We start from the raw sequence: 14,954 nt of genomic DNA on the forward strand, positions 1-14,954 counted from the left end.
CAAGACCCATTAAGAAGGGATACACCAAAACCTATGGATTTAATTACCAAGAAACGTTCACTCTGGTTGCTAAGATAAATATAGTTAAAATGATTGCTATAATTACTTTTACAAAAAGTCTTTAGAAACAAATAAAAATAATTCAAATATGCTAAAAGAAAACACCATTTTTAACCAATTTTAAAAGCCTGCTATTTTGGAAATCATTGAAAACACTATTATTAGAAACATGTTTTCATCTTTTCCCAAACATTGCCAAATTATCAATTTTACTTTACATAATACGAAATAATCATTCTTCAACTTTTAGACTTTCAATATATTTTTCTTGATTTGCTATAATTACAAAAACAAAAGACAAACAAACCTTCTTAACATTGTTGAACTAAATTATTCCAGACATTAGCAAAAAGGTACATCCATATGTCATCAGATCATTAGGCCGATCTACCCAAGCTAAAAAAAATGCACCAGAGTTGTAAACCCATTAAAAACATCAGCCCTTGCATCAGGAAAACCTAGATGATATGTTTGACCAGATGTTGACTAGGAGTAAATTGTTTACAAAAATCACAACCAAACAAGCCTTGTTTGGAGTTGACTAAATGATTTTCTAACCATCAAAAGACAATTTTGAATCTTTACATTGGTATATAAGAGTTCATGATATCGTCATGATGGTAATATTTTTGAAAGAATATTTCGTACTAAAGTTTACTCAAAAAACTATTTTTGAATTCGAATGAATATGAAAGGTCCTAACAAGCTTGGTTATATAATATTAATACCCGTACACAAGAATAATGCAAATAAAGTCAAATGTCCAAAAAAGCTTAATCACACATATTTTGAACCACAAGCGGTTGAATGGTCTCTTAAGTGCCAGGGAGCATTAGCAAAATACAGATATGGCATCATAAAGCAAAACATACCAAAGAGACTGAGGAAAAATTCATTGGCAGCATCTCTCTGACTGGGATGGTATCAATACATGTCCTCAAATGAAGCCCAGTTCTGCATACATATCTAGAAAAGATGAAGACAATAAGAACAAAAGCCCTTTTGACATTTGAAGATATATAAAGGGAAAACAAATTGTAGCAGTTTCTCACTCACATATAGAATGCACAACGAAAACCCTTTCTTCGTTTTGCATATGAAAAGTTGAACTTAGTCTTCCTCATGGGATCCACTTCCTCCTCCTTCAGAATTCTCTCCCTCCGTGTCTTCTTCCACAGAAGACTCTACCTTGGGATGCTGCTCTTCAGAATCCCCTTCCTCAGCATCTTCTTCCTGAGAATCCTCAACCTGTAGAGTGTCATATTGAGCAGGAAAGAGGGAAAATTACAATAACAAAATTTAAACATACTCGTTATCAAAAGAGAATCACAGAATGATCAAATCAAACTGCTACTACATGGCAGCCTTGTAGTTATTTGTCAACGTTGATAACTCTTGTAAATGACCTAATTAAGTCTCACCAAGTTCCTCTATCCATAAAATAAGACCCTCCATGCAGCTCTAAGAGGAAAATACCTTCAATCTATTGTCCCATATTATCCTCAATCTGCATCAAGCCTCACAAGTTTTTAACCGATTTACCTCCAAACATATGATAATAACTGAGGGGCATTCCTAAGAACCTTGGGATTCTATTCCTCAAACTCCACCACGGAAATTACAAGCTAAAAAGATTTTGCGAATTAACTAGTTTGAAATATTTGAGAATATGGAAATATGTTAAATAAGATAAGACTCCTTTAACATCAAGCCTAACTGGTAAATTTCTGTGCTCAAGTAAGGATTGACAACATACACCCAACTCTAGAACAATACAAACTCGAATGATTAAGGACAACTTTTGATCTATACTAACTTGGTCATTAAATGAACTTTTCTACCAAATTTCTTCCTCTAACTTGATTATAACTATGTTGGATCAAAGATAAGATCTCATATCTATTCTCACTTCTTTTGCAACCACTACAATGTCGATTAAAAACATGAAAAACATGGAAAATTCATGGAAAATTCTGCCTTCATCAATGTGGATTCCTTATTTTAAGAAACTAAACATGTGTTATAGACTTGAAAAACATGAAAATTCCATGGGCTTGCTCTATGTCTTCTTCTCATAGCAAGAGAAATTGAGAGATGGTAAACAAACAGAATTAGAATTAGAATTCACAATATGCAGAGAATAGTGAAGGGAAAATTAAGATGGTTTAAGAGTAGAAGGAAGTCGGGGGAATTATAACATACCGTCTCCATAAATACCTTCTGAATGGCAGCATTCAGGTCATTCTCCAAATCTAGCAATAGACCATTCATATATACTTCCTCTAACCTTGGTGTGATTAAGTCTCCCATGCAAAAAAATTCCATCTTAGGGCATCCGAACATCCCCATCTCTAACAAGGATGGGAATCTGAAGGTGTAACTTGCTGAGCAAAAGCTTTTAAGAATTGGTAAATTATGAAGTTCTAGCTCTTGCAATTTCGTGTTAACAATCTCATCATCCGTTGCTTCACCTCCATTTTCAACTATTTCTTTCAACGTTTCACAGTCCCTCACAGAAAGCATTACAAGTTGCTCCAGTGCCTTAGCCATTGCCGGTGTTAACAAAATTTCCAAGTTCCCACAGCCCGACACTTCTAGAAAACGAAGCTTTTGAAGATTCTGACCTAAGCCAGGGATTATCTTGTATAGATGTGTAAGCATTGGTAGTTGCTTGATCTCTACTTTTTCCAAGGATGGGAATTTGAAGGTATTACTTGCTGAGGAGAAGCTTTCCAGAACAACTAAATTCCCAAGTTCTAGCTCCTCTAAATTGGTGAAACTAATATCATCTGTTGCTTCACTCACATCAGCTCCTACTATTTCTTTCATCACGGAGCAGTATGTTATATAAAGCACTTTGAGTTGCACTAGTCTTTTAGCCATTGAGGGTGATACTAAATTCATCAAATTTCCACAGAAATCTACTTTTAGAGAATGAAGATTTTGAAGAATTGGCTGTAACCCAGATAGATGCATAAGACTAGGTAGTCTGACTAAGCATATTTTAGTTAACCGTGGAATTGTCTCACCCGCAAGTCCTTCCTCTTGGATTACCTCTTCCACTGAATCACAATCTTGCACGTTGAGTTGCTCCAGATTCTGTAATACTGGTAGCTTACTGCAGGGGATTGCAACTGGAATCCCTTCACACATTTTTATCTCCAAAACTCTTAGTTTGCCAAATGAATCCCTTGAAAATTGGCCCCGCCATATCTCCATGGGGCCCGTAAAACTCAACATCAATTCCTCCACATTAGGAAATATGCTCTGCCAAATCAAATAAAAAACATTAATATTTTATTACGCTAACAAAACTTTAATAAATAAATAAGGTCTATATATAAAAAGGCTTCCAGCAAGCTAATTTTATATAATCTGGTTACCAGTATTATTGAACAACCACAAGATGAATATCACAATTTATATAAATACCTTGAATATATAGTTGTAGTATAGCTAAATTAATCAAACATAATGCTTATTACACCTGCAAAATTCTCATGACTTATAATTATTTGTGTCTCTTTCTCCATATTTCTAAGTCCCTTTATCTAATTTGATTAATTTAACTATAAATGTAGTAACCTAGATGTGCAAAAGGAGTCATACCTTTTCGATCAAGAAAAGTGGTTGTTCATCAAGTTCCCCTTCAAGACATTTTTCTTGAAATAGTAGCTCCACTTTATCACAACGCCCTACATACAATTTTTTCAAGAGTGGACAACTCAAAGTATACTTCTCCCGATAGAACCTTTTGAGCTGGCCTAAGCCGAAAAGCTCGAGAGAGGTTAGACTAGGGAATTCAAACATAGGCACTGCTTCAACTCCATTTTCATTTGCAACAATTTCCTCCACTCCACAAAAGCTTATGCTTAGGTCCTTAAGTTGCTTAAGACCCTTCACAACTGAAGCTGGAAAAAGATATTTCAAGGAAGTCAAACCACTTATTCTCAATGAATTTAGATTTTGAAAGCAACCTACAGGATCTTGGCTGTCCCACATTGTTCTGACATTATCCAAACTTAACTTCAAATGTAAGGACTCCAACCTGGGGAGTGCAACCTGTCCAATTTATGACATAGAATCAATAATTAATGTAGTCAGCCGTTCACCCATATTCCAATAACTAGACATATAGAACTGAATATAAGAGGTAGAAGGTCAACATGTCAGTGTGACAAAGCACAAGATTAACTAAAACTTTGCTATAAATTCTCTTTTTAAATGAGAAAATAAGAGATCCCAATTTTAATCTCTTTTTTTTAATTTAAGGAAGTTGGTACCCAATTTTTTCTTTCAATAAGGGCAATAGAATGATCCTAATTTTTGGATCTTTTTTTTTGTTATTTGATAAATCATTGTAGATCATCTAGAAGCCACCATAATAGTCATCAATCTGATTGTTCATATTTCATAGGCCAGCCAAAAGAAAAAAAAAGAAAAATGCAATCCACCCACCTACCATGCTTTGTAGACTAAAATACAGTATAGAAAAAATGATATTTGTATAAATACATTGCTTCATCTAATTACAAATGAATTGTCCCACTAATGTGCACCTCATGTTTGATGTTGACATCCCTTTTTGCCAATTTTTAACGCTTTATCTTTTCTTAATTTTTTCACTCCCTGTGTAATTTTTTCACTAATTTTATTCATATAATTTTTTACAACTTTTTTTATTTTATTATTTATTTTCTAAAATTTGAAGTATTGAAATTAGTTATTCAATATTGATAGGAGACTAAATCATTATGAATTGATTGAAACTGATATAATTCTAATTATTCAACCCCTTTATTTTATTACTTTTCTACCAAACGTTCTCAAGTATAATTTTTAATAATTTATAACACCATAATGCTTATTACACCGGCAAAATCCTCATGACTTATAATTATTTGTGTCCCTTTCTCCATATTTCTAAGTCCCTTTATCTAATTTGATTAATTTAACTATAAATGTAGTAACCTAGATGTGCAAAAGGAGTCATACCTTTTCAATCAAGAAAAGTGGTTGTTCATCAAGTTCCTCTTCAAGACATTTTTCTTGAAATAGTAGCTCCACTTTATCGCAATCCACTACATCCAAATTTTCCAAGAGTGGACAACTCAAAGTATACTTCTCCCGATAGAACCTTTTGAGCTGGCCTAAGCCCCAAAGCTGGAGAGAGGTTAGACTAGGAAATTCAAACATAGGCACTGGTTCAACTCCATTTTCATTTGCAACAATTTCCTCCACTCCACAAAAGCTTATGCTTAGGTCCTTAAGTTGCGTAAGACCCTTCACAACTGAAGCTGGAAAAAGATATTTCAAGGAAGTCAAACCACTTATTCTCAATGAATTTAGATTTTGAAAGCAATCTACAGAATCTTGGCTGTCCCACATTGTTCTGACATTATCCAAACTTAACTTCAAATGTAAGGACTCCAACCTGGGGAGTGCAACCTGTCCAATTTATGACATAGAATTAATAATTAATGTAGTCAGTCGTTCACCCATATTCCAATAACTAGACATATAGAATTGAATATAAGAGGTAGAAAGTCAACATGTCAGTGTGACAAAGCACAAGATTAACTAGAACTTTGCTATAAATTCTCTTTTTAAATGAGAAAATAAGAGATCCCAATTTTAATCTCTTTTTTTTAATTTAAGGGAGTTGGTACCCAATTTTTTCTTTCAATAAGGGCAATAGAATGATCCTAATTTTTGTATCTTTTTTTTTGTTATTTGATAAATCATTGTAGATCATCTAGAAGCCACCATAATAGTCATCAATCTGATTGTTCATATTTCATAGGCCAGCCAAAAGAAAAAAAAGAAAAATGCAATCCACCCACCTACCATGCTTTGTATACTAAAACACAGTATAGAAAAAATGATATTTGTATAAATACTTTGCTTCATCTAATTACAAATTAATTGTCCCACTAATGTGCACCTCATGTTTGATATTGACATCTCTTTTTGCCAATTTTTAACGCTTTATCTTTTCTTAATTTTTTCACTCCCTTTGTAATTTTTTCACTATTTTTATTTATATAATTTTTTACAACTTTTATTATTTTATTATTTACTTTTTAAAATTTGAAGTATTGAAATTAATTATTCAATATTGATAGGAGACTAAATCATTATGAATTGATTGGAACTGATATAATTCTAATTATTCAACGCCTTTATTTTATTACTTTTCTGCCAAACGTTCTCAAGTATAATTTTTAATAATTTATAACACCATAAAACAAGTAAATAATGTGACTCTTTCATATTATTTTAATTTTTAACCTCTAATTTTCAATTATGGTGACTCATAATCAGTGACCATCCATCTATATTTATTCTTGATTTTGCGATAAATTTTTTTTTTTTTTAATTCATCCACCAAAATGCAATTTTCATATTTTTGTAAAATTTATCCATTATAAAATCTAAAATGAAATCAAAATCATTTGTCCCGTGAATAACATTGTTTAGAAAGAAAAAAATAAGGGATAAATAATTGTACAGCGTGTGTTAATAGTTGTTAAACAAAATATTTATTTTCTTGAATTAGCTTATCTTTACTTCAATAAATTTTTTTGGTGAAAAAATAATAAAAATAAATGCCATATTTGAAAAACTATGGAGATTTGCAAAAGGAATTAGAAAAAAAAAATGAAAGAATATGCAAAAAAAAAGTGAACTTGTAATAATGGAAAGAAGAGCAAGATAAAATTGAAGTAAACTTGTAGATTGAAACGAAAATGTAAAATGTGAGGAAAATAGTGTAACATGAGTAAATTATAAAGAGACACGAAAAATAATGGTACTAATGAAATAAGAGTAACTATTTGAGAAATGAAAAAAAAAAAAAAAGACGAAAATGAAAGGGTAAAGAAGATAGTTAAATTTTGAATTTTGTGTAATATATTTTGAAATTTTGTTATATCAAGAATATTAGTGGATGAAACAATATAAATACTTTCAGTTAACAAATTGAAATAGAAAATATACATATTTGTGGAGAAAATATACATATATGTGGGCTAAATAATATAAGTATGTTTACAAGCTTAAAAAAAAATGAATATAACAGAAAAATGGTATGCGGAAGAGAGGCAAAATACAGATGATGGAGGGATCTCACAATCCACTGTCTTAATAAGAGTTTACTCATGGACAAAATTAATCAATTTCCTTAATTTGGGATACATGAGCAAAATAAGGTTAGCTACGTAATTTTACAATAGAAAATGATTTTGGGGGGGTGAAGGAAATCTTGTGATTGGCTATTTGGCTTTCTTACTAGTACATACCACCATTAGGAAACTACCGATTTAATTAATGTATGTGATTAATTTGTTTTCAAGACTGGCAGAAATTGAAAATGAAAATCTAACATACCTGATTGAAAAAAGAGCTGCATGGCTCCTGGCTGCCACTGGCTCCCGTGGAGTAGAAGTTAATGAGATTTGGCATACCTTCCAGTCGCAAGGTTCCCAGTTGAGGAAACACTAGTACTGATTCCCTTGCTTGTGTTGTAGGAAGCCATATGATATATTTCAAGCTCCTACATAACCTTATGAACAGAACTCTCAACTTGGTAAACCAACTAATCCGAATTGGGCCACGCCATACTGCTTGCAATTGCTCGAGATCTCTAAGCCGTAAGTCCTCCAAGCGAGGAAAGGCACTATGTGGTGGGTCGACCCATTCATCGTCCATTGTATTGATGATGTCTTGCATCGCACCACTCAGAGAGATAGACAGATACTTGAGTTTAGGAAAACCGTCGCAGTCTAACTCATTAAAAAAATGTTTTGTATCATTCAAGTCCTTCAAACTTAGAACTTCAACTGTCTTTAACAGCCTGGAGAAGCACCTCACCAGATGTTGGGCATCGACCACATTGAGTATCAACCTGCGTGAGGTCCTGCGTGAGGTCCTCCTTCTACCATCATAGACAATGGAAGGAGATTTAGGGCCTATAGATATATCATATCTAGTGAGGTTCTTAAGGGATACATCATCCAGAAGCAAACTTGAAAATGGCATTCTTAATTCCAAAGCCCTCAAACAAGACAAGTGTTTCAACTCACAACGGAAAAAATCATTATCGACTCTCCTCGATCTAATACAGAGATGCTGTAACTGAGATAGACTTGATATCACATTTTCTGGATCAAGAATTTCTGTGCCGCGGAAAGTCAACATCCTTAGATCAGTCAATTGACTCATTTCTTTGGGAAGCACTATATAGTTACAACCTACAAAACTAAGAATTTGTAGTTTCTTCAGTTCTCCAAGTATTTCTATGCCTCCCGAAATCCAACATCTATGTAGACACAATGTTCGGAGATTTGAGAGAAGGTGAAGTGATGAAGACTTTAGTGGATCCCAAATTCCCAACAACCTCAAAACTCTGAGTTCTTTCATCTCTTTGAAAGAAGCATCTGGGATTTTCAAAAGTTCTTTCATCTCTTTGAAAAAAGCATCTGGGATTTTCAAAAGATGCTGGTCACTATTCACCAAGAAGAATTGAAGTTTGGGACATACCAATCCTCCTGGAAGCACACGGATATCTCTGCAGTTCAAAGAGATACGAGTACAATTTCCCAACTCATGAACCCTCTGTTGCCATCCCTGTAATCCAACAGCTTCTTTCACCACAAATCCATGATCTTTCGATCCAATTGCTTTGCAAACATCACGAACCACATCATGCATTCTGACAAACCCGTTATCTTCCTCCGCAAAAAACAAACTCCTATCATCTTCAAATGAGTAGTGCCCATCTTCAAATGGGTCAAGCAACAGGCTTGAGTCTTTGAGGATTTTCACTAGGGCAACTACTCTATCTCTTGCTTGCTCCAATGAATCAATGTTATCAAACAAATCCAAACCCATGCCATATTTCAACAAGTCATCCAATGAAACATTGCCATTGCCTAGCAAACCACACAATAAGAACAATGACTTGACTTCATCACTTTCCAAATGGTTGTAGCTCAGCTCTAGACATGAGTATACCTTTTTCTCCACTCCTTGGATGTTTTTTGGTGCAGATGTACTCAATTCATTCAAGGCATTCTTCCATACAGCCACGTTCTTACCTTTTAGTGCCTTTGCAATTGTTACAATTGCAATTGGTAGACCCTCGCATTCTTCAACTACATCGGTGGCTATAGGTCCCAGCTCCAGATTCTTCTCCAGGGAACCACCTGATGTCTTGTTAAATAAACTCCAAGCTTCTTCCGGAGGTAATTGTTGAATTAGGAAACATGTTTCTTCGTCCATGTATTGTCTTATTAGCTGTAGATCTCTAGACGTCAACACTACTTTGCATTCTGTCGGATCATCTTTACAAGGAATTCCAACTTCCTCCAGATCAATCTCCTTCCAAATATCATCTAATATAATTAGTATCTTCTCCTTCTTCAGTCTGTGATTCAGTTCAACTGCTCTTGTGGACTCATCCTCCCTCATAAATTTCAAGCCTAACATCTCTGCAATTTTTTGTTGAATTTTAGCAATTCCTTGTTGAGGTTTTTCCAGGTCTCGAGTCCAGGATACATCTATGTAGACTTCTGTTGTGAACAGATTCCTTTGCTTAGCTTGTTCGGCTACTTGTTTAACCAGTGTGGTTTTGCCCACACCGCCCATCCCCCTTACTCCAACCATCTTGATCTCATCATCTCCGATTGCATCCATTATTTTTTTCAAAATCGATGCTCTCGAATCAAAAGGTTCATAATTTTTAAAGGTTAAGTTCCGGATAGGGACAAGATCTGATACTCCGTGAGGGAAATTGCCTTCGATTTTGATTTGAACAATTTCCTGCGCCTTCTCTTCTGCTTTCCTGCCTAGCAGGTACCTAGACTTGAAATTAGGACACCACCCATTGAAACAGCTCCTGTTTTCATCGTTCATCAATTCCTCTGCCTCCCCTGTAATTCCAGCTACCCGATTCAGCCAATCTTGAACAATAGGTCTGATTTCATACCCCGCTCGGTTCGTTTCGGCATCAACAGTTCTCTGAATGTCATCCCTCACATGCCCCAACTCCTGAACCTTGTTGTTGAGATCATCCGTATAGCTCCGATAGCAAAACAGATATCTTAGCTGGCGTTCAATTGGAGACACCAAGTACTCTCCAACTTTTGCAGCAATGCTAATAACAATGTCTGTCATTTCAGCTACGGCAGACTGCTTTTGCCTCTCCCTTTTAGCTTGCTTGGGAAAACTGATGGTGACTGACTGAGGAACTAAAAAAAAAAGGGTAACGTATCAAAGCAGAAATAACAGCAATCTGAGAAGCCAGAGCAACAAATGAAACCAAACTAGGAGATGAAAGGAGCAGACGACTTGCTCCAAGCAAAGAGATGAAAAGGAGAATCAGAAGTGAGTATGAGTGAAAATAGATAAATTGACAAAGGGGTACAGAGTCGTGAGATGGAGAAAGCTCAAGGGATATATGCAGTTTGATTTGAGTTTGACAACAAAGCAGAATTCTTTTTTTTTTACCCCTTTTTCAAGTAATTAGTGGTGAGATAGAGATTAGCAAAATTTGAAACTGAGATTAGTTTCCGGCAAGGAGTGTGCAGGGAGTAGGAATAGTTGGAAAACGACAGAATGGGTAGAAAGTAAAGATATAGAGAAAGCTCAAACAAAGCAACTAAAATACGAAGTCGTGAAATTTGAACAAAGAAAGTATTTCTTTGCGTTACTTCAAGTAAATGGGAGAGACTGAGACAGACAACAGGAAAATGAAAAAGGGAGTCGGCAGTGAGAAAGCAAATGCAGACAGTAGAAATACCGAGGCATAAAAAGACACTGACACCTTTAAAGAAATGAAAACCATCATAAAAATTTGGCAAAAAGCCAAGAGATGATTCCTTCAAAAAGAAGGAAATTCAACTGAGATACTTAATCAATTCATTTTGTTTCAGGTCGCCCTACTCTGACTGCAAAAGCCATATGGTTCAGTCTCACTAATCGAGTTACATCAACAAAACACTAAAAAAATGAAAAAAATATAATATGCCACTAAAACCAATACGAAGAAAAAAAATATTGGATTATGTAATTTTCTATATATGAAAATTTTATTTTTCTTTTTAGAAAAAAACATCTAAAATTACAATCTTATCTTTTCAGTAGATTAAATATTATTAGTCCACAGCCCCCTAAAAAACAGACATACTCCAAATGAAATGGCTTTCTAATCAATTGAATAATAATCAAGCATCTACTTGGGTATATGGTCGATTAACAAAAATATTAGAGTACAAATACATACCGAAGGGTTAGCATAATTTATGGCTGCTCGTTTCATGTACAAAAACTTAAGAATAATGGATTTGAATAGGAGAATTATCCTTCCATACGTCAATAAAAAATAATTATGGTTTTGAGAACTCCAACTTTTCCCTCATAGGCTCACTGGAGGATAGTTATGAAACTCCAAAGCGATCAAATAAAATCTTAAATTTTAGTTGAAATTTATCTGGTTTTTTTAACCAATTATTTCTTTTAAATACATTACAATTATAAAAAAAAAAACCTGTTTTCATAACATAAACTAATGATTTGAACTACTTGACAAGTGGTTTAATTTTTTTAAAGAATACCTAATGAGGGAGTGATGATTAATTAAAAGAGTACAAGTACAAAAAATTGTTTTTTGAAACTAAATGCTAAAATATCGTTTTTGTTCTCAAAAACATTAAAAAGGAAAAGAAATTGTTTGATTCAGTTAATAAAAATGATCCAGCATAGAGTTTCTCAGTGATTGTGGGCTATACGTCACTATGGTGACAAAGGATCCTCTGTCTGGTATAAATCCAGATAGAAGAGGCCCCTTAAGAAACACAATGACAGCGATTAATATAACACAAATTAAATTTATTGATTTTATTCTAATCTTTTCAATTTTTATTATTAAATTTATCCGTAATGAAATTCATCATTAAATTTTGCCCCACTTGAATGTTCTCAAGACAATTTTGAGTTCAAAGGATCTAAAAACCCACAGCTGAAACTAAAAATTTACCAAATTAACAATACAGCATCTCGGAACCTGTAAATGTTCTATAAACAGGAAAGTGGATATGGCAACTCGGAATGCATAAATCAATTAAAATTATCGAACAAATAACAAATAAAACAAAAATCAGAAAATTTCTACCGTTTCTTTCAACGGAAACAGAGGTCCAACAGCCTTCTCACGCGCAGCCTATAGTGAAACAAAAATTTTCAATTTTTCAAACCAAGAGCATGGAAGAATATCCTGTTTCGTTCCCTTGAATAAAACAACTCAAGAAAAAACCCACTTTCATCAAATTCTTTTTCTTCTCTTTCCCCAGTTTTCTCAGCATTAAACGGGAAAAAACCAGAAAACAAAAAACGCCTCAAGAATAAAAAAAAAAAAATTAGATCTCATTCGAATAACATAACAGAGAAACGATTCCCACAATCCCATTCCAAACAAAAATCAGATTTCCAAACAAAAAAAAAAAAAAAACAAAGTTTTGATATGGCGAAAGTAACAAAACTAAAAGGGTTGCGCACTATTCATTTTCTATATTTTTTGAAAACAAAAGAGCTGCGAATATAAAAAATAAAAAAAGAAGAAAAAGGTTTCTCTTTGCGTAAATCAAATATTTTTCCAAACAAATGTTACAAAATAAGCCTATTCTATCAGAGCTATCAAAAATAACTTCAATATGTGCAAAACTAAAAGGAAAGTACGCGTTGGTAGAGTTACCTTCGTTTCGTGCTGTTGGACACGCCTTCACTGTGCCAGAGGAGAAGAAAAACACGAGGATCAGCTGTTCTCTTATGCTCTTTTTTTGTTTTCTGAACATTCAACACATAAAGAAAACGATTTTGTTTCTCTTAAAATAGCCAATTTGCGAACCAGGGAAGCAATAAAACGTACTTATTACATGAAACAAGTTCGTAGTTTTTTTGTTTGTTTTATAAAAGAGAAAACAGACCACCAGCCATGCACCTAGCCATCATAGCCCCATGCCCTTGAAATGATATAGGCCCTCAATCATTCAATCCAGCCGTCTACCTATAGCCTCTCATACCAACCCAAAACCTACTGACAACGCAGCCTTCAGCCATCCCTACCCCTGTCACAACCACAACTTTTTAGCTGCCCAAGACACTGAACACAGCACCCATCAGCCGTCCTATATCCCTGCTACAGCCCATTCTTTGGGCTGCCCAAGACATATTAAGGGTTTAGCTCTAATTCATTCTGATAACTTTTATATTTTTTGAAAACAAAAGAACCGAGAAAATTAAAAAAAATATTATTTTTTTTATCTAAATTTAACATTTTTCCAAACAAATGTTATAAAATAAGTATATTTTATCAGAGCTATCAAAAATAACTTCAAGTACAAAAAAAAAAAAAAATGAAAGCACAGTTATGTTGGTGAAGTTACCTTCGTTTTGTGCGGTTGGAGACGCCTTTCACTGTGCTAGAGGAGAAACCACAGGTAGAAAAAAGTGAGAAGGCGAAGAACAACACCAAGAACAAATGATACCTGATGCCTTTTTTTTTTTTTAAGTTTTCTAAACGTTCAAAACATAAAGAAAACAACTTTTTTTTTTCCTCTTAAAATAGCCATTTTGCGAACCAGGGAAACAATCAAACGTACTTATTTCATGAAACAAATTTTTAGTTTTTTTTTTTTTGTTCAAAAGAGAAAACAAGTAACTGGAGAGACCACCAGCCATGCACCTAGCCATTATAGCTCCATGCCCTTGAAATGATATAGACCCTCAATCATTGATACCAGCCGTCTACCTATAGCCTCTCATACCTCCTATTCAATTTCTAACACGATGTCCACCCCTGTCACAGTCATATTCACAACTCTTCACAAACCAGAACCCTTTCGTAGACGTCAAAACCCATGTCTCAATCTTCTCCGAAGCCTTAATGAAATTCTAAAATTGATTTGCATTTGATTTATTTTTTTCATTTGATTACAATTAAATTATGAAATTAGAAATTAAGGGTATACGTTTTTACTTTAGTTTCTATTAATTTAAATCAAAATAATTTACTTTAAAATATTAGAATGAATTTAATTAGCTTGATGAAATGATTTTCTTAATAGAAATCAATCATAAATAGTAATAGGGTTTTCTCTCAGATTTAAATTAGGAATATTTTCTGGAAATAGCGCGTGATGGACAAATATCAAGAATATTTAAGCTTCCTAATCAAGACTTTTTGTTAATAATGTTTTCTGTTACAAATGGTTTTCTACGAATCATTCCATTTTTATTTTTTTTGCTTAAAAAATGAATTTGTAAATTAAAATAAAATGAAAATAAAATGAGATTTGAGTGTGAAATGTAAACAAAGTAATAAGGATACAGGTTAAAAAAAAGGTTGTTAAAAATATTTTTATTTTATAAAAAATTAGGGAAAATTTAAGCTTTCTAATCAAGACTTTTGTTAATAATTTTTTCAATTACAAATGGTTTTCGAGAGAATCACTCTAATGGTATACCTTTTTTTTATACTGAAAAGGGAATCCCATTATTCACCTCGATCAGCGAGAACCGCTGTATCTGTGAAGAAAGTCAAAAAGATGGAGACATAAATCCACAGTTCACACCATTCTTCAAAACCATGCGTCAAATCGGTGGGCGTGAAACTAATGAGTCACCAAAACTGCCCTCCAATTCGGTGGGCTTCAAAACCACTCTTCAACTTTCAATACAGATTCGAAAGTTTCACGTGTTTAAAGCGTACATGTTAATTAAATCAATCAAGTTTGTTTACATTTTTTATTTTTTATTTTCTATTTTCTGTTTTTAAAATTAAAAAAAACTATATTATCTTTTATATAATACATTATTAAAATTTTTAAAATATTTAT

The 14,954-nt window shown here is 33.5% G+C and overlaps 1 protein-coding gene across 5 annotated transcripts in view; it reads right to left on the bottom strand.

Moving 5' to 3' along the window:
* The window catches only part of LOC117930889 (probable disease resistance protein At4g27220), a 55,204-nt gene extending 41,274 nt beyond the window's left edge, over positions 1 to 13,930 (bottom strand). For 2 of the 5 annotated variants that reach the window (XM_034851659.1, XM_034851658.1), the window contains exons 1-6: positions 13,503 to 13,926; positions 13,058 to 13,274; positions 12,812 to 12,903; positions 7,450 to 10,310; positions 5,056 to 5,508; positions 3,670 to 4,122 (exon numbers count right to left, since the gene is read on the bottom strand). In XM_034851659.1, coding sequence (XP_034707550.1) covers positions 3,670 to 4,122; positions 5,056 to 5,508; positions 7,450 to 10,310; positions 12,812 to 12,903; positions 13,058 to 13,068 — 3,870 coding nt within the window. In that variant the 5' untranslated portion in view covers positions 13,069 to 13,274; positions 13,503 to 13,926. Of the gene's footprint in view, positions 1 to 713; positions 1,027 to 1,116; positions 1,309 to 2,262; positions 3,328 to 3,669; positions 4,123 to 5,055; positions 5,509 to 7,449; positions 10,311 to 12,811; positions 12,904 to 13,057; positions 13,275 to 13,502 lie in introns of those variants that run through there. The other 3 variants (XM_034851661.1, XM_034851660.1, XM_034851663.1) reach the window with 3 other exon arrangements.
* Positions 13,931 to 14,954: the final 1,024 nt, after the last annotated feature.

The sequence above is a fragment of the Vitis riparia genome, chromosome 14 (genome assembly GCF_004353265.1).
Source record: "Vitis riparia cultivar Riparia Gloire de Montpellier isolate 1030 chromosome 14, EGFV_Vit.rip_1.0, whole genome shotgun sequence".
In the NCBI taxonomy this organism is placed as follows: Eukaryota; Viridiplantae; Streptophyta; class Magnoliopsida; order Vitales; family Vitaceae; genus Vitis; species Vitis riparia.